The sequence below is a fragment of the Eschrichtius robustus genome, chromosome 3 (genome assembly GCF_028021215.1).
Source record: "Eschrichtius robustus isolate mEscRob2 chromosome 3, mEscRob2.pri, whole genome shotgun sequence".
Lineage (NCBI taxonomy): Eukaryota > Metazoa > Chordata > Mammalia > Artiodactyla > Eschrichtiidae > Eschrichtius > Eschrichtius robustus.
Window position 1 is genome coordinate 74,727,276 of NC_090826.1, and position 19,884 is coordinate 74,747,159.

Sequence of the window (19,884 nt, forward strand, 5' to 3'; positions counted from 1 at the left end):
CTTAAAGCTCTGCTGTTGCCGTCTTGAAATCCTAAGTGTACCTTTGAACTTATTTTTTTGTAAGTGAAGTTTGACGGGACAATGAGCACGAGTGTGAGTAGAGGAGATGTGCAGAAGAAAGGAAAGTAGCACTTCTTTCCCCTGCCTTTCTGTTATAATTTAAAAAAATTTTTTTTTATTGAAGTATAGTTGATTTACAATGTTGTGTTAGTTTCTGCTGTTTCACAGCAAAGTGATTCAGTTATACTTATATATACATTCTTTTTTATATTCCTTTCCATGATGGCTTATCACAGGATATTGAATATAGTTCCCTGTGCTATACAGTAGGGCCTTGCTGTTTATCCAGTCTATATATAATAGGTTGCATCTGCTAACCCTAAACTCTCAATCCACTCTCAATCCTCCCCTTTCCTGCCTTTTTTACAAGAGGTCCACAAATTATGTAGCTGGACCTGTCAGCAGCCCTGATGTAATTGCTTCCCAAGTAACATAAACTCCAGGTATTTTCTGGAGCTCCCTCAACCTCTAGTCCCATGCCTCCCAAAGAAATCTCCTTTGATGCCTTAGGGTCACTCCTCACACAAGTCAATTCCCATCCCAGCTTTACTTGCTACCCTCTTCAAATTTCCCCCAGCTCAGAACAAGACCACTGGTGAGAAGCAGGACATAGGGGGCCTGCATTCCAGGAAGAAATCATGTTAAGATACCCTAGGGTTAGTAAGAAGGATCCTGCGTGGCAGTAGGACCATCCCTGTGGTTATGACAAGGACAAGGATGGAGGCTGGGGCAGCCGCCTCCCAGTGACCCATCCAGTAAATATGTTTGTTAGTTCATTATATAAACATTCGTTGAGTACCTACTGTGTGCCAGGCACTGCAGAATGAAGATAGACACAGTCCTGACCTTGACAAGCTCCCAGTCTAGTAAGAGGTAAGGGCATTTAGCAAATAAATTGTAATAAAGTGAGCTAAATACTTTTATGCATATAAATAGTGTGCTATAGAAGCACTGCATAATTAACTCTGCCTGAGAGAGTCAGACGATATCACAGAGAAGGATCCTGAAAGATGGATAGGAGTTTGCCCTGCTAAGAAAAACCACAAGGAGTATCAAGCCGTCCCTGCATTCCTCCAGAGGGGTGGTGAGAAGCCTGACACAACGGAAGCATGGGCTGGGGGGCGTCGGTGTGAAGAGGCATTTGGAAAAGAAGACTGGGAACAGAGCTGTGAAAGCGGCCTTGCAATTCCAGCTAAGGAATTTGAGTTTTATGTAGTATGTAGGAGGAGCGAGAAAAGATCAGAGTTAATTGTGCTTTTTAGGAAGATTCCTCAGCTGGTGGTATGGAGGAGGGCCTGGGGCAGGGAAAACATGGAGGAAGGAATCCAGACAGACTCAATGTTAAGCAACAGAATGGCGATGGTGGCTTCAGCACGGTCTTAGTAGAGTGGCAGGGGCAGAGCTAGCTTATCATGGTTTAAGGTATTAAGAAAACAGGATAATACATGGAAGGAGACAGAGCACTAGTTAGAAAAGGGAGGTAAGATCAAGGGTTATATTTTTTAATGACCAAAAGTAGAGCACAGGAGAGCAAGAATAAGGATGAGCCTCCTGGGGAGGTGGGAAATGACTCTCACAGAAAAGCTAGAAGGTTACGCGGGGGCCTTTGTAGGTTGGCTGAGCCGGCGAAGGGAGGGAAATTAGGGGAATTCATGCCAGATAACTTCTACCTTCTTGGTTAGAAGGAAGCAAGGAAGGAGAGGTCAGCTGGGAGGGGGAAAAGGGCAAAGCTCAAAAGCCTTAAGGAAAGTGGGAGAACTTTGATTAGGTCCAATCTTGTTTTTGCCAGTCCCCTGCCCCTGAATCCTAGTTCCCATGATGGATCCCTGCTTCCTGCTTCCAGATCTCTCTGACCTTGGCCACCTGCTTATTCCACCTTTGTCTCCTACCAGATTTCCACAAGCTCATGCTCCTCTGGACTGCTCCCCTTCTGCTCCCCTACAGTCCCCGTTGGTCCTCCCTGGCTGCTCCTCCCTCCCCGTGTAGACTGGGCCTGCTAGTGACAGATGTGCTTTCCTGCAGCACCTACTATGATGAGCCAGCTCTGTCTCTCTAGGGCATCTGAGCTACCTACCACCCACAGAGCCCTGGGCCGATCCCAGCAGTCCCCTAAGTGATCTCTCCCTCTCCAGCCCACCTCGCAACTCCCACCTTCTTCTCAACCCACCAATACTCCAAGATCCTACAGGGGCTCTCCACTGCCAGATGAGGCAACTTAGCTATGGGCTTACGACTGGCCACAGACCTATTTAACTTAGCCGGCAGGGCTTTTAACAAAAGTTGAACTGTCCAGTTAGCCACAGGTGCCACCCCTCCCTAGTGCCTTATTCCTACCCTAGGCCCAATCCACACACCAACGTGTTCTACTCAGTCTCTGTAGACACTTGACAATAAAGTCCACACAATCTCAGGATTCAGGGCCTTCCAATCTCTGGTCCAGTCACTTCTCAAACCATGCAAAGCCCTTATTCCAGAAACGTGCTTGCCTTGCACACCCCTCCTCCCTGTCCCAGCCCTGGCATGGTCTCCCTAGATGTATGTATGCCTGTCTGCTACCCTATCTTTCCCCCTATCGGTAAGGCCTTACCCTCTCCTCTCCACTTGTCACACTGAGATCCACTCATATCCCCTCTCTTCAAGGAGGCCTCCAAAGACCATCCAAACCCACAGCACTATTTGCCTGGACCCTTCACTTGGCTCTTGTATATATTTCTTTGTTTCTTTTTTATCTATATTTCTTTTTATCTTTTTTTGGTAAGCTCCTTCATTCCTCAGATAAGCCTATAAATAGGGCTCCCTATAAGTCATTTGCCCAAAAAGCCACACAGAGCAGATCTGTCGTTGTGTAATCTATCTCATACATAACCCAACCGTTGACTCAAACCACGGCTATCTCCTGACAACCATAAAACATCAGAGCAGCACAGATTCGTAGCCTTCAGGACAGAGGTCATGTCTTATAGTTACTATACTGCCTAAAATCAAGTAGGTACTCAATAAATGTTTATGATGAGAAAGTATAAAAAGCAGAAATCTCTTCTTGTTAAGAAAATGTAAAGGATAAAATAGGCCCACTGTAAACTCTCTGACTTGATGGAAATAAACAACTTATTGTTTATCACTGCCACTCAGGCACCCAAGCACAGGTGTACTTCACCAAAGCAAGAAGGGAGACCCACAGGAAGAAGCAGAAACTAGGAAATCCGGAGCTCTGGCCCCAACACTAGCAATGATTTACAAGATGAACTTGGATAAATCTCTCAACAGGTATTGATTTTCTAGGTAATGGGATCTTTCCTTCTCACACTCTGCAGAGCTATGATACCAGTCTGGTGAGGAGGGGGAAAGAGCAGGTACCTGGACTACAGCAGCGGGAAGGGCTGCCCACCTGGTGTACCCCCGCCAATACTGCCTGGTTTGCCCACCCTTCATCCCAGCTTCCATGTTGACCCCTAGGTCTGTGACAGGCTATGATTCCAGCAAACACCCTTGACTCCTAATTCCTCCCCAAAATGTTTGCTTTAGCTACACAATGAATGCAGTCCCCAGTGGAAATTTTAAAAGTACAAACAATGTTCACACGGATTTGGTAAAAATTCTACCATGGATCAACATATACCATGCTATTCCAGGTGTTAAGTTAGTCAAGTGATGTGACAGGTAACAACCATATTCTCCTTTGGCAGAAGTCAAGGCCCTGAGAGAGGGCATGACTGAGTTCTGGAACTCTAATCCTTCCAGGAGGCTGGGTGCAGGAGAGTTGGATGTAGTTGGGTAATGAAACTTCTCTGTTAAGTGAAATAAGTCAGACAGAGAAAGACAAATGCTGTACACACCACATATATGTGGAATCTTTAAAAAAAAAAAAGGCTGAGTTCATGGAAATGAAACAGAATGGTGGGTACCAGAGGCAGGGGGAGGAGGAATGGAAGATGTAGGTCAAAGGTACAAATTTTCAGTTAGAAGAAGTGTAAGTTCTGAGGATCTAATGGATAGCATGATGACTGTAGTTAATAATACAGTACTGTATACCTGAAAGTTTCTGAGAGTGTCTCTTAAGCGTTCTCACCACAAAAAAGGGACAGAGTTAACTATGTGACAGATGAAATGTGTTAATTATCTTGATCTTGGTAGTCATTCCACAAAGTATATGTCTATCAAATCATCATGTTGTATACTTTTAAAATATACAATTATATTTGACAATTATTCCTCAGTAAAGTTGGGGGAAAAAAACCAAAGAGGTAGAACTTGAGAAATGTTCCTGTACCTTGTACTCAGGAAATATTCAATAATCGTTCCAGCTGAAGAGGAAGGTTTCAGGTTTCTAAAAAGATGAAAAACCAAAAAAAACCGTTCTGAAGGAGGGAGTGTGATAGGGAAATAAAATAAGCTGAATGGATTGAGATTAACAGAACTGAAGGGGTGTATGGAGGAAACAGAAGCAGGAAGAAGGCAGAGCAGTGATTACACTGGAAATGACGAAAAAGATTTGGTAAAATGACTTTTGAACTGACTGCAAAGGAAGGCATCTGAAACAGTAAAGCAGGAAAAAAATAAAAAATAAAAGAACCAAAAGCCAGACTCGAGATAATAAAGGGCCACATACAGCAGCGGCAGAAGGGGAGGAACAGACTCTAAAAATGTGGGGTTATTTGTAGTGAGGTGGATGGACCTAGAGTCTGGCCTACAGAGTAAAGTAAGTCAGAAAGAGAGAGACAAAAAAAAAAAAAAAAAAAAAAGAAAGAGAGAGACAAATACCATATGCTAACACATATATATGGAATCTAAGAAAAAAAAAGGTCATGAAGAACCTAGGGGTAAGACGGGAATAAAGATGCAGACATAGAGAATGGACTTGAGGATATGGGGAGGGGGAAGGGTAAGCTGGGACGAAGTGAGAGAGTGGCATGGACATATATACACTACCAAATGTAAAATAGATAGCTAGTGGGAAGCAGCCGCATAGCACAGGGAGATCAGCTCGGTGCTTTGTGACCACCTAGAGGGGTGGGATAGAGAGGGTGGGAGGGAGGGAGACGCAAGAGGGAGGGGATATGGGGATATATGTATATGTATAGCTGATTCACTTTGTTATAAAGCAGAAACTAACACACCATTGTAAAGCAATTATACTCCAATAAAGATGTTAAAAAAGAAAAAGAGGCAGTGAGCGGTGGGCTGAGATGGCCCCGCCGCGGCGAGTGCGGCGCTCGGGTCCGAGATATTCAAAGAACACTGTAGGAAGAACACAGTCCACGAAAGATGAAGCTGGCCAAAAGCACAAGCCTACCGATATATTTGAGTTTCCTGATAATTCTGGGATCTCAAGCTTCGGCAGGCTGGGTGAAAATGAGAAAGATGAAGAACCGTATGAAACCTTTGACCCTCCTTTACACAGCACTGCTATATATGCGGATGAGGAAGAATTCTCCAAGCACTGCTGGTCATCTCTCCCCTCAACTCCTCAAGGAAAAGAAGCAAAAAGAAGTTCGGACACTTCTGACGTTGAAGCAAGTGAAAATGAGTCTGTAAAAATTAGTGCAAAAAAGCCAGGAAGAAAACTCAAGCCCATTAGTGATGAATCTGAAAGCACTGAAGAAAGTGATGTAAGAAGAAAAGTTAAACCAGCAGACAACATAAGTACACAACGTGAAGCTGTTTCAGCTACAGCATCTTCAGAACCTTCAGAGAAACCAGCTGAATCAGTCATGCTTAAAAAGAAAACTCAGAAAAAGAAGATGTTTCGTGGCAAAAGGAAGAAACCAAGAAGTGAAGCCACAGACTTGGATACTTCCGACTGTTTACCTATTTGGTGTTTAAAAGAAAAGAAAACCAGTGACATCATGGAGTTAGATGTCGTTTTGTCTGCATTTGAGAACATCCTCCTAGAGTATAAACAAAAAACAGACTCTAAAATTTGTAAGGAAGCAATCAACAAATTTCATTCTAATTTGAAAGAAGAACTCATCAACGTGCTTAAAGAAGTCCAGATGTTGAAAACTCTGAAAAGGAAGAACACTAAGATGATCTCAGATATCGAAAAGAAAAGGCAACGTTTGATTGAAGTCCAGGATGAACTGCTTCGGTTAGAACCAGAGCTGAAACAACTACAAATAAAGTATGATGAACTTAAGGAGAGAAAAGCTTCCCTTAGGAATGCAGCAAATTTCTTGTCTAATTTAGAACGGCTTCATCAAGATTATTCAGATATTCAAGAGAAAGAGCCAAATGTAAAGGCAACGTATGATTCATCCAGCCTTCCAGCTCTGCTATTCAAAGCAAGACCCCTTTTGGGAGCTGAAAACCATCTGCAAAATATCAACTATCAATTAGAGAAGCTCCTTGACCAGAAATGAAGACCAGTCTACTAAAGTGTGCACATATAAAGATTAGTCTCATGCTACTGCCTGTTACCTTCTGAAACTGTATGTATTTTTCCACAAAGGAGATGGGGGAGAAAACTGCCAAACTTTATTACTATTAATTTGAATTGAATATTTCTTTTAATTGTTATAGCAACATTCTCAGGTACATTTTAAAAAAGTAAACTTGTCTAATTGTTCAGGCTGGTTGTATGGTCTTGTCACCAGAATCTAATATTACTTTGTCATTAAAATTAAATGGCTAGCTTATAGTAGTTTTAGAGGCCATAGTTAATTTTTCTGGTTAATGTCAAGTAATGAGTTTCAAAATGTTTTAAAATGTTGACACCTAATCAGCCCTAGACATACAAAAGTTTTACCGTAAAAATAAACATGCAAAATTAAGCCAATATGAACAAAGACTAACTTTGGTTAATCAAATAAGGAGACTTCTACTGAATTTAAGCACACAGGAGCTAATTTTCAATAAAACTGGTTTACTTCAATAAATAAGATTTGGAAGCAAAATAATACAACTTAGCTGATACAACAGGCTTTGTAAGTTACTACAGTTTGTTATTAAATCCGTTTTCAAGCAAATTACAGCCTAGTTATGTAAGTGTCCATAATTAGCTACTCTTGCAATACTTCTGTAATTAGTTCATCAGGAATTTCATCAATTCCATTATAACCGAGAAGACTGTTCTCTGCAGCGTCTGCCAATTCAGCATCTTCTGTAGCCTCCAAAATATACGCATCATCAATGCCATTATCCCAGTCAGCATCAGAAAATGTACCTTTTGACGATGCACTAGATGATGGTTCATGAGGAGTCTTGGTTTCATTGTTCCTTGTTTTATCTGCTGTAAACTCCTCCTCCTTTAGTTCCAAAGGGGAGGGAGAGTAGAGTAGGAAGAAAATACTGCTTATTCAGACAGAATGTATGATAATTTCACCATATAGTCGATCTCTACTGAATTAAAGTATTCAGTTCAACAGATACTAAAGTGAAAACACTGGATGATATTGTCTCCAATACAGTCACCATGGGAATGGGCTCACTGCTGCTGCCTTTGTGGCACACTCTTGAAACTCCAAATTTAGAAATGCCTGCAGTTCCTGTGGTACATTCTTTTCAATGTACACAGATGGGGCTACAGCGAAGGTAAGACTGATTTTTTTAAAAAAGTGGATAGTCTAGCTGAAGGCAAACTGGTTTTTAAAAATGTATCTGCTATCTTAACATATTTCTCTATCTTTAAAGTATTTTAAAAATTAACATGGATTGAAAAAAGTTACGAAGAACAGTTTTGAGACAACTGTCAAAGTATGAGTGTGGATTTGTATATTATATCAACATGAAATTTCCTGAATTTAATAATTTCACTATAGGTATATAAGAATGTTCTTCATCTCTTAAGTATGTAGCTGGAGAAAAAGAAGGATTTTGATGTCTGCAACTTATTCTGAAGAGATTTGTTATGAACTGAATGTTTATGTACTCCCATCCCCAAATTCATTAGGTTGAAATCCTGACCCTCAATGTGATGGTATTAGGAGGGTGAGGTCTTTGGCAGGTGATTAGATCATGAGGGCAGAACCCTCATGAATGGGATTTGTGCCCCCTTATAAAAGACCACAGAGTGCTCTGTGATCCCTTCTACCAGGGAAGGACACAGTGAGAAGACAGCTCTCAATGACCCAGGAAGCTGACTTGAGTCAGCCAGCACCTTGATCTTGGACTGTCCAGCCTCCAGAACTGTTGAGAAATTTGTTGTTTTTAAGTCACTCAGTCTAAGGTGTGAGAAATTTGTTGTTTTTAAGTCACTCAGTCTAAGGTGTGAGAAATTTGTTGTTTTTAAGTCACTCAGTCTAAGGTATTCTGTTATAGCAGCCTGAAATGCCTAGACAAGATTCATCAAAAATGATGTGTAATGTGTACAGCAGAGGGAGAAAATAAGTGTGGCCAAATGTTTAACAAATCTAGAGGAAGGGCGTACAGGAGGGTTCCTTGTTCTGCTGCAACATTTTTGTAGGTTGAAACTTCTTTTAAAACCAGATGAAGCAGAAATGACAAAATATTAACTGTTAAAACTAAGTGATAGGTTTATTATATACTGTTATTTTAAATAAAGAGACAAAGTAAATCCAAAAAAAAAGAAAAAAAAAAGAAAAAGAAAGACATCCACTCATCAAACATTAATGAATGCTTACTATGTCATACACAGATATGAATCAAATTATCGCAAAAATAGATGAGCACTAAAAATGGAGTTATTTACATTCATGGAGGGAATACCATTGTGTGAGAATCTACAGTAAAGAAATCCTAAAGTTGGAAAAAAAAAAAAAAAAAAGAAAAGGTATCAAGCAGTGCAGACAATTTGAAAAGGTGGGATGGAGAGGCATACAGTGATGGATTTTTTTTAAATTTGAAGCTATCTTCCCTCTAACATCAGACGTTGAGGTTTTCTCAATCACCACGTTCCCCCTCAGAATGGAGGGGTCTGTCACACTGTACTGTTGGGGGCAGCACCTGGGGAGCGATGACATTTTTGCCCTCATTCATTTACAGCTTGCCTGGAAGCAAAGGTCCCTCTCCCGAAGGCCCCTGCTGCAATGACATGAAGCCCAGAGGAAAAGCGTCTGCCACAAAGGTGCTCCTTTGATTAGCTGTTTTCAAGACAAAAGTACAAACACCCCTGGACAAGACGTACTGAGTAGTGGTGCCTGGGTGGCTTGACTCTGAAAAGAATTAGTCATTCTGATATGACTGCACAGCAACAAGCAAACTCTTGAGTGCCAAAAATCTGATCGTTTCACTCAGCGTTTCTTAAAGCAAAGCTTTAACTTTTTTTTTTTTTTAACAGATATTTGATTACAAAGGTATGCAAGGCAGCAAACATTAAAAGCAGGCTTCTGTGATGTAGAAGCCACTACAAGGTCACAGAAGCTAAAAACAAACGTTTCAGAATTCCTGGGGACCGTAGTTAGTTTCTCTTCACTCCTGGTTTCTGTGTGTGTGCATGCGTGCGTGCGTGCGTCTGTGTGTGTGTGTGTGTGTGTGTTCCCAATTCTTTTCAGACAAAGGGCAAATTTCCCAACCCTAGTAAAGGTGGTAATAGTACTTGGTTAACTAGGAATCCTGGTAGGATTCATTAGCAAGATGGGGACAGTTTCTCATGAGGAATGTTTTATAGATCCACACACAAGATGTTGGTGCTATATTACAGGATTCTTATTAAGCTAACACTTGATGGTCAGGGTCTCACTTATCATGTTTTATTCATAAATGTTGCAAAAGCAAAATGAATTATTAATGCAAAGATCATTTGGCAGAGATAGGAATCATTAACAGAATTTCACCGGCACTGGGGGCGGGGGTCGGGGTGCTGGTAGAAGATAGTTTATAGGGGCTAGCGATGCAAGCACAGAGCTTTTCAGATCTGTGGTGACCGTGTTTTCAGATTGGCCTGGGTCTCTAGGAACTGAACTGGTGCCATTGGTCTGCTGTCAGATAGCCTTTGCAAAGCACATCCAGTTAGCTTCCTCCTGGCTACTTGTCCACAATACAAAACCTGTCATCATGATGGCGCCAACAGTAGGTCCCTAGTCCCCCCTCTCCACAGTACCTGCGACATTACTGGGGAAACAAGAGCACTCTGCTTGAATACAGGGCAAGGCTCTTCAGATTACCTAACTCTTCTTAGTACTTACTATGTACCTTGTTTAGTACTTTCTATGTGTCAAACACTACACTAGGTATTTTATGTGCATTGTCTCACTGTATCCGCAAAAACTTGCCATGCCAGGGTTACTGATATTATCCCCATTTTACAGATGGGGAAACTAAGTCACAGGGAGGTCAGGTGAATTGCTCAGGGTCACACAACTTGGAAGCTGCAAAGCCAGGATTTAAATCTGGTTCCCTCCCTATTCCAAAGCCCCTACTCTTGCCATCTACTTTAATGAACATAAAGTTTGAAGAATGTGGAGCTGTCATTCCCTGGGAGATGTTGTCATAACTGTCACCAAGCTGCAGAATCTTTAAAACAAATCAAGAGCAAGGTAAACATCGAGAGATCAAGTACCTTTACTGAAATAAACTTAACTAGAAATTAAGGGAGATACAAGTTATAAACATCATTACGTGGGTAGATGTTGTTCTAGCCCTATCACTTTCAAGAGGCTGCTAATTAACCTTGAAAAATTGGTTCCTGGAGCCAATCTGCTTGGATTTGAATCTCAGCTCTGCTACTAATCTTGGGCAAGACACTGAACCTCTCTGGGCCTCAGTTTCCTGGTAATAATCACAGAACCTCCCTCATAGGGTTGTCATGAAGATTAAATGCAATAAAACGTGTCTCAGAACCATGTATTGCACACAGTGAATATTAACTATTATTGTTTTTTCCAGTATGGGTCTATGGGGAAGATGCTTAAGTCCATCCGAGTTTCCTCATCTATTAAACAGATCTGCAGAGAGTTGTTATGAGGGTTAAATGAAATAAAATCCTAAAAGCGTGTAAGATGCAGACATCCTCATAGTAAGCAATCAAAAAATGTTCATTTGTTTTCCTCTTCCCAAGAGAGACCTCAGTTTCCCACCCTATGAAATGGGATACCCACTCACTCCCCTCAAGCCATTGTTTACCTCACAGGCATGTCACAGCCAGAGCCTGCCAAAGGTCAGGCTGCACATGAGGAAATCTGGGTTCTACTTTTATTTCCAGCTTTTGAAAAACCACTCCTCTAAACCTTGATTTCCTCACGTATTCCTTCTGCTATAACGTCAACAAGTGTGTTCCAGACAGCGTGCTACATGTTAGATATGCAAAGGTAGATAAATAAGGTACAGACCTCAACTTCAAAGAGTGTACACCCTAGTTCAAGATAAAGGCATGTAAACAAATGAAGTACACTGATTGAGGTATGGACAAGATAGAGAGTGGCCCAAAGAAGGTAGGATCAGATTTATCTAGGCAAGATTCAGAGAAGATAAGCCCTTGAGTTGAACGTTACAAGACGAATGCAAGTTTCCCAGGCAGACAAGAGGAAAGGTATTCCAGCTGAAGCAAAGGCCTAGCAATGCAAAGTGAAAAACTGTAAATAATTACTTATAGCTGAGTAGAGGGTGCATTTAGGGGAGTAGCAAGAAAATAGAATAATGCTATCTTCCCCACTTACCGTACAGAATTTCCATGAGACCAAATGAGAATAATGTATTAAAACACTGAAAAAGACATAGTGTCGCAGAAATGTCATGTATGATTATTAGTAGTACTCTAGCAAGGCTTATATGGCACTAAATTTTCACCCATTTCCTAGCATGAGAACTCCTGGTACTGTTTCTTCTCTTACCACTGCTTTGTCTCCCTCCCCTCTCCCCTGAGAGAAGGCAAGGTGGATTCAGCATTGATCTGAGTGGAAAAGTAGAAGGGAGAAATAAAAAATTTCAGCTCTTTGTTTCAATAACCACAAACCTTTTCAAAGTCCCTTAACTGTAATGTTTCTCATATTTTTGAAAAGCTCTATCCTTATTGGCCAGAAAAGTAACCTGGACCATAAGACCATGGCTTTTCAAGTGTTCTTCACTATAACCCATAGTAAAAAAAAAAAAAAAAAAAAAAAATATATATATATATATATACACACACACCATAATCCAGTCTCACACACACACAAACATTATGAAATACACTTATACCTACTATATGCAATGCACTCTGATATTTTCTCTTCTTTTCTACTTTATGTCATTTTTAAAAAGTGTCAGTTACAATCTCCTAATTGAGTTCACTACTTGCTAGTAGGTCACAACTTGTAATTTGAAAAACACTATCCTAAGAGACAGGAAGGTTTATGAAAGATTTCAAAAGTATGGTTCACAAATCCTTTGAATCTTTCTTTTCTATTGCATTTTAAGATACTGCAGAATAATAGAAAGCCCAGCCTATTTTCTTGAAAATAAAACATCCATGTGTACACAGTTCACCTAGTATGTTGTTTGACAATAAATAAGAGGTTTCCACATGGGGTATCTTGTGTGTTTGGGGTTGCTGTGGCTGATTAGGCTGGCTGACAAGTAAGATTTCAAAATACAGGAGTCTCTCTTAGGCAGGGCCTTGGTGCCCTGTGGAAAGTAGGATCATATGTCTCCAATGTCTTTTCGATGAGAACATTCAACAAGCAACTGGTGGTGCAGTGGTTGGGAGTCTGCCTGCCAATGTAGGGGACATGGGTTCGAGCCCTGGTCCCGGAAGATCCCACATGCCTCGGAGCAGCTGGGCCTGTGCGCCACAGCTGCTGAGCCTGAGCTCTGGAGCCTGTGAGCCACAGCTGCTAAGCCCATGTGCTGCAACTGCTGAGGCCCGCACTCCTGGAGCCTGTGCTCCGCAACGAGAGAGGCCACCGCAATGGGAGGCCTGCTCACCGCAGCGAAGAGTGGCCCCGGCTCGCCGCAACTGGAGAAAGCCCATGTGCAGCAACGAAGACCCAACGCAGCCAATAAATAAATAAATAAAATTAAAAAATAAGCAACTTCTTTCACGTAAAGGGCCCATCACACATTATAACCCAGAAGTGAGCAGCATTCTGCCTCAGGGCTGCTGAAATGGGAACACAATGCCTAGATGACTTTCCAGTCACACACAGATTTAAAATCCACATCGCGATCATCACTACCACCACCTCCCTCAAACAGGAAAGAGTCTGCTCCCCATCCGGCTCTGTATGCTTTTTGTGTTCAACCAAAATCCTAAAGCCAGAAAGAAACACAAAGGTCATCCGGTCTACCCCTCTCCTTCCAAAGAGGATGGCCAACTAAACTTTTCTGGCTCAGAGCTGAGTTATTTCCCCTTGTACCTCAACATGCATCTGAGTTCCACGGGGCCTTCCTTGTGTTACTGCACAAGCTTTACATGTCTCTGCCATCACACTTCTGATTATACTGTTTCTCCTACATAGAATTCTTTCCCTCCTGCCAATACAAATCCCACCCATCCTTCCAGATCACACCCCAAGCTCCCTAAGAAGCCTTCCCCAAACTCTACAGCCCCTAATTATCCATTCTTCCTTCTCTGAAATGAGATTAAGCTCACTGAATACATGCAGCCCTTTGCCTCTTAGATGTTATTTAACAGACAGTAGATATATATTTATTGTTTAACTTTCTAAGACTTAAAAGAAGTTACGTATATAAGAAACTTTAATCTTAAATTAACCTTTCCTACAAAATATATATCAAGGAGTAAATAGAAAGGTTTAGCATTTTATCATGAAGATATTTAAATCAGGTAATCATTAATGAAATAAGTATTAAGCTATTAATTTCCATATACTCAGAACCAGTGACTACAGTGATGGTAGGTCCTGCCAGCCCTGTTGATTTTTCTAATGCATATACTATCATATGAGAGACACCTGTATTAGGCAACCAAATTCTTACATGTACCAGATAGAGCAACTAAGGGGCTTCCTTCCTAAGGAACACCATGAAAGATGCTCTCATGGAAGGGGACTCTGTGCTTTGATACACAGTCAATCCACAAACTCTGTGTTGGCTTTGGCTACTTACCGTCATGGTAGGATTACTGAATTTCATAACTTGGAAAGAATTTAAAGTTTACCTATTCAACCTCAGATGAGGAAATTTAACCAAGAAAAGGTGAGCTAATGTGCTTCAGATCACCCCTGTAGAAAATCACAGAGGTGGGGCTAAAACCCAAATCTGTTATCTGAAGAAGTCAGGAGCTGGAAGCCTAAAAACCTCATACCACCTAGCTCTTTGGTTTCATTTCCCCTGTCCCCAAACTTCCTGTCTTCCACCAGATCCCTCTGTCTCACCACGGAGGAACTTCCCCAGGTCCTCCACACCAAACTGTCTTCCTGATGTTAACCAATTCCCCAATGTAGTTTCATCTTGATGCCCTGACTTCTCTTAACCTACTCGGCAATCTCACTGTTTCTTCTCGTTTTGCCCTTATCCAACACCACACCTGCCCAAACCACACAGCTCTTTCATTTTAAGCCCTTCCATACATTCCAGACAGAGTTACATATGACACTGAAGCTGGTGACCATGATGACCATCTCACAAAAAGTCCTACCTAGAATGACAGAAGTTTTTTTTCCATCTCATGCTGTATATAATATAGAACATGCTGGAAAAAAGGTTTTCTCTTTAATTAGGCAGGTAGTTTCTCAAGATACATAGCCAAGCAAATGATTATGCTTGCAAGTTAAGCAGGGAAAGCAGCAGAGTTTGTTGACACTACCAATAAATAGCAAAAACAGCAACAGCTCTAGCTCAAGAGTGGAAAAATGGATTAATGTGACTACTCCTTTTCTTACTGTTGTCTATGTTCTTGTCAAGACACTAAAAGGAGAATGAGGTGGTCAAAGCAGAAGACAGGACAAAGAGGAGGCCAGTAAAAAGTCCAAATAGAGCAAAACTAGCTACAGAGTGTGGTAATAAACATGTGGACTCCAAAGGCCAACTAACTGGTCAGTCTTGGTTCTACCATTAATAACAAGTGACCTTGGGCATACTGCTTAAACTCTCCACTCCGTTTCTTCATCTGGTAGGGGGATGACAGTAGCACCTACCTCACAGGGTTGCCATGGGAATTAAATAAGTTAATATCTGTAAAACACTTAGGACAATGCTTGACACATTTTAAACCCTACATAAATATTTGCTAACTAAAATAAATCCTCAGTTTGAAATTATTTTAACAATCACACTATGTGTCTGCTGACCTCCAAATCTTACGAGCAGTTTCAGGACCTGCAGACATCATGATGGTTCCCATACCACACCATATATACCCTGCATCCTCCATTATGAATTGTTTCCCAAGAATTCATTTTATAGTTCCTTCACACTGGGAATTAAAAGGAATATACTCCTGGCTCTCTCTCAGTCATGGTCCCCATGGCTGCAGCCACCACACATGGTGAGAAAATGACCTCTCTAACGTAGAACACAAGGCCTGTGAAGCCACAAAAGTTCTTGTTTGCCCACATATCACAAATTCTACCTGTAACCCGGGACTGGAATTGGGGCACAACTGGCTACCTGCCATAGAGAAAACAAAATGAAGGGAAAATTCTTTGCCCCAAAAGTGTCTCCTTGGTCCAGGGCTCACAGTGGAGAGCAAAACTCCTCAGAGCTGTTTAAACTCTGTCTTAAAGACTCTCCTCCCTCCGTTTCTTCATTTCCTTCTCATCAGGCTCTTGGCTACACTAGTTTTGATCTTCTCAAGGTCACCAAACAACTACCACTCTGCTAAGACCGCATCTGACTCCACCTCTCAGGAGTATTAACATTGCTGATACACCCTTTCCTTCTCACAGCTTCCAGGCCACCGTATTCTCCTGGGTTTTCAGGCTTCTCCTTTTCCCAGGCTCTTGTGACGTTGCTCCCTGCCTTCCCACCCTCCCTACGTTGGAGGACCCCAGGGCTTGTCCCTCAGTCCTCTTCTCTCTTCCATCCACACTCACCTCCATGGTGGGCTCATCCAGTCTCGTGGTTTAAAATACCATTTTTTTTTCCCCAAACGACTCTCAAATATAGATCTCCAGCCCAGACCTAAATCCTCAACTCTTGATTCAATAGGATCAATTCAATAGGAGAAATTCAATTCACTGTCTAATAAAATCCTAAACTTAGCTAGTCCAAAGCCAGACTCCCAACCTTCCCCCCAAATCTCCTCTTCTGTCTTCCGCATCTCTGCAAATGACGCACTCCACCCTCCCCTCTTCCTCCCGCCTTTCTTCATAACTTACCGCTCAGCAAATCCTATTGACTCTACCATCTAAACAAATTCAGAATGCAACCTTGTGGCATCACCTCTAGATGCCCTCTGGTCCTAGTCATTACCATCTCTCTTGAGTACTGAAATACGCTCTTAAGCAGTTCTCTGTTTTTACCCTTGCCCCACTACGGTACTTCCTCAAAACAGCAGCCAGAGAAATGCCATTAAAATTCAAGTCAGGGGGCTTCCCTGGTGGCGCAGTGGTTGAGAGTCTGCCTGCCAATGCAGGGCATACGGGTTCGAGCCCTGGTCTGGGAAGATCCCACATGCCGCGAAGCAACTGGGCCCGTGAGCCACAACCACTGAGCCTGCGCGTCTGGAGCCTGTGCTCCGCAACAAGAGAGGCCGCGATAGTGAGAGGCCCGCGCACCGCGATGAAGAGTGGCCCCCGCTTGCCGCAACTAGAGAAAGCCCTCGCACAGAAACGAAGGCCCAACACAGCCATAAATAAATAAATAAATAAATAAATAAATTTAAAAAAGAAAATTCAAGTCAGATCACGTCACTCCCTCGTTGAAAACCTTCCAATGGCTTCTCCTCCTCTCCCTCAGGAAAGCAAAGACTTTATGATAACCGTGTAGCCTGACTGAATCCGAGTCACTCCACCTCTACCACCTCAACTCTCTGACCTCATCACCTCCCCCCCTCCCTCCACTCCACTCCAGCCACACTGGCCCCCTTGCTGTTCAGCCTCCTACGCTCACTGCATCTCCTGCCTGGAACACCCTTCCCCCCACACGCACATGGTCATGCCCTCACCACTTTCCCATCTTGGCTAAAACGTCGCCTTCTAGGTGAAGCTGTCCCTCACAACACGTTTTAAAATTGCAAACTATACCTGCTTAGCGCATTCCTTATATCTCTTTCCTGCTTTGTTTTTCCCCATTAGACCACTCAACATCTTATTTTACAAATTTTATAATAAAATGTACTACAAAATTATTTTGTTTGTCCCCATTAGAATACTTATATTGTCTTCCCCTATTAGAGTATAAGCTCCAGACAGGTGAGGGTTTATGTTTGTTCATGTTCACTGCTGCATTCCAACTACCTAGTAAGTGCCTTGTATACAGCAGGTGCTCAACAAATATTTGCTGAATGAAGGGGAATAATGGCTGACTTGGTTCCTCTTACCTAAGACAGTCATCACCGTCTTCATTAGCTTCATGGGTGTCCTCCGGTGGCTGATGGACCCACTTGTGTGCGGAGATAAGACGTTGGTTTTCCTCTTTACGTACATGTAGATCCGCAGGTACACCACGACCATAATGAAGAAGGCCATGAGGTTGGACACAGACCAGAAAATGAGGTAACTCCTGCTATAAATGGGGGCCAGGGAAGAGCAGGCAGAGATGTCACAGAGGCAATTCCAGCCCAGTGTGGGGACAGCCCCCATAAAGATGGCAATGGCCCAGACGAACAAGATGAGCAGCGTCACTCTCTTTTTCGTCAGGTTGCTGTGGACTCGCATCGTCATGATTGACATGTGCCTCTCCACGGCAATAACCAACAAATTGGTCAGGGAGGCTGTTAAGCTAGTGTCCAGAAGCCCCTGGCGGAGAAACCAGCGGTTGACAGTCAGAGTTTTTGAAACTGGGCCAGTGTTAAACATCAGGTATACATAGGCAATTCCAGCAAAGAAATCTGCAGCAGCTAGGTTAGCCAACAGGTAGTAGAAGGGGAAATGAAACTTTCTGTTTTTGATTACTGCTGCGATGACCAGAGAATTAGAAAAAAAGATAAACAGGCAGAAAAATGTTCCAACACACAAAACAATTACAAGCTTCGTTCCTGTCCACTCATTGGCAGTGTCAGTGTTGCTCCTATTATAAAAAAAGTCCATCTGCTTATCATAGTAACACTCATTCATTGTGGAGAAGAACTGAACATCCTAGAAAGAAATTTAAAGAAGAAACAAATATCACTCTTTGGAAAAATCAATCACTAAACAACCAATTGCCATTGCTAAGCCCCTTGTTCTAGTCAACTCCTATTAATCCTTCAAATCTCAGTGTACATGCCCTTTGCTCCAGGACCCTGGCCCCTGACCACCTATCACAGCATTTATATCATATCAGTCATCGTTGTCTGTTTCCCAGGTTAGGTGCAAGCGCAGTGAGGGAGGGTCTGTGTCTATTTTGTTCACCATGATAACCCCAGGACCCATCTGCCCTGGCTGCCTCAAGACAGGTATTTGCTGAATGGTTGGCTGGCTGGTTGGCTGAATGAATGAATGGTCATGGAGGCAGGAATAGGTCAAATATTCTGAGCCTTGCAATAATCCCCCCTGCATTGGTAACAATTATAGCATAGCACGTTAAGGCGTCTCCTGGTGGTTTCCAGCTCATTTCTTATTTATAGGGTCTGTTCATTAATCAAGGGCAGGTTGGTAATGCCAGGCACATTGTTGCCCAGATAACAGGTGTTGAGTTACTCTTCACATGACCAAATGGCTTCCCCAAGAGATTAATTTTCTACCACTTCTGATTCCAATCCTGATCCTCCTTTTGCCATCTTTTAGTTTCAAACTACAATGACAACACTTGTTAAGCATGTGGTGCAGGGCTGGCGACTTTGGCCTCAATCTTCCTTCCTTACCTTTTTGTTCACTTCTTTCTTATTCTCCTAATCCAAATTGTACCAATGTGAGTTTGCATATTGGATTTTCCACCTCAGTCACTTCAAGTCAGTTTCCTTCCCTGGACTCTCTTCCACACTGATGGTAGTAGAAGACCAGGCCTCCATGGGTAACACTAGGATCTGGAGTCCAAGGGTGTGAGAACACTCCTGCCAAGGAGGGGCAAGTCCTCCAGACACATGTCTGAAAGTAGACCCCAAAATGGGGTATCAAACAGACAGGCAAGACACTAATCTCAGGACAAGATCTCTTGCAGCCCAAAAGTGAGGGATTCTGGCCAAGGAGAGGCTGGGCAAGGACTCAAACAATGTCCATCCATCTATGCTTATTAGGAAGACCAGGTGTTCTGCCTCACAGTAGTCTGGCTATAGCCATGAAGTGTCCAATCAATGGAGACTGGGGTTGAAGGCCAGAAAATCTAGCTTCTGGGGAGAATGACCACGGGCTGTCTCTCAAGAAACAAGGCTACAACTTTTTTGCTGGAAAGCTGGAGATCCAGAAGGCCCAGGCACTGAGCAGTCCACTGGTGGGAATGAAGTGGCTCTAACAGTAAAATCTTACTAGAAATCCCCAGCTCTTAAGGATCTTATAAATTCTACAGTCTAATACCACATCCAGAATCAGGATAAGTGGATCAAATATCAGCTTGAAGTAGTACAAAATAGAAATTTATCATAGACAGTCTTCTTTTTATATATTTATATTTTAATGGTATAATGATATTTTTAATGAATTAGATATATGCATCCCTGCTGTAAATAATGAAAGGTAAAATATCATTTTATATGTTTAAAATAAACAAAATGGGAGTGGTCTCAAGAGACAAATGGTTCTAGTGCCTTTCAGTTACAAGGAAGGGGGATTCAATTTTAATAAGGACAAAACAAAGATACAACAGGGCAATATATCTACACTACATCATAATTTTCCCAAATTAAAACTATAGATCTACATGATAATTTTAATAGCTTCATAATATTCCAGTATGAATATACCACACTTT

The 19,884-nt window shown here is 42.2% G+C and overlaps 1 protein-coding gene and 1 pseudogene across 1 annotated transcript in view; one reads left to right on the top strand and one right to left on the bottom strand.

Moving 5' to 3' along the window:
• LPAR3 (lysophosphatidic acid receptor 3) overlaps positions 1 to 18,128 on the bottom strand; it is a 52,945-nt gene extending 34,817 nt beyond the window's left edge. The window contains exon 1 of the mRNA XM_068538046.1: positions 17,378 to 18,128. Coding sequence (XP_068394147.1) covers positions 17,378 to 18,113 — 736 coding nt within the window. The 5' untranslated portion in view covers positions 18,114 to 18,128. The remainder of the gene's footprint in view (positions 1 to 17,377) is intronic.
• Positions 5,233 to 7,439, top strand: LOC137762370 (centromere protein U pseudogene; annotated as a pseudogene).
• Positions 18,129 to 19,884: the final 1,756 nt, after the last annotated feature.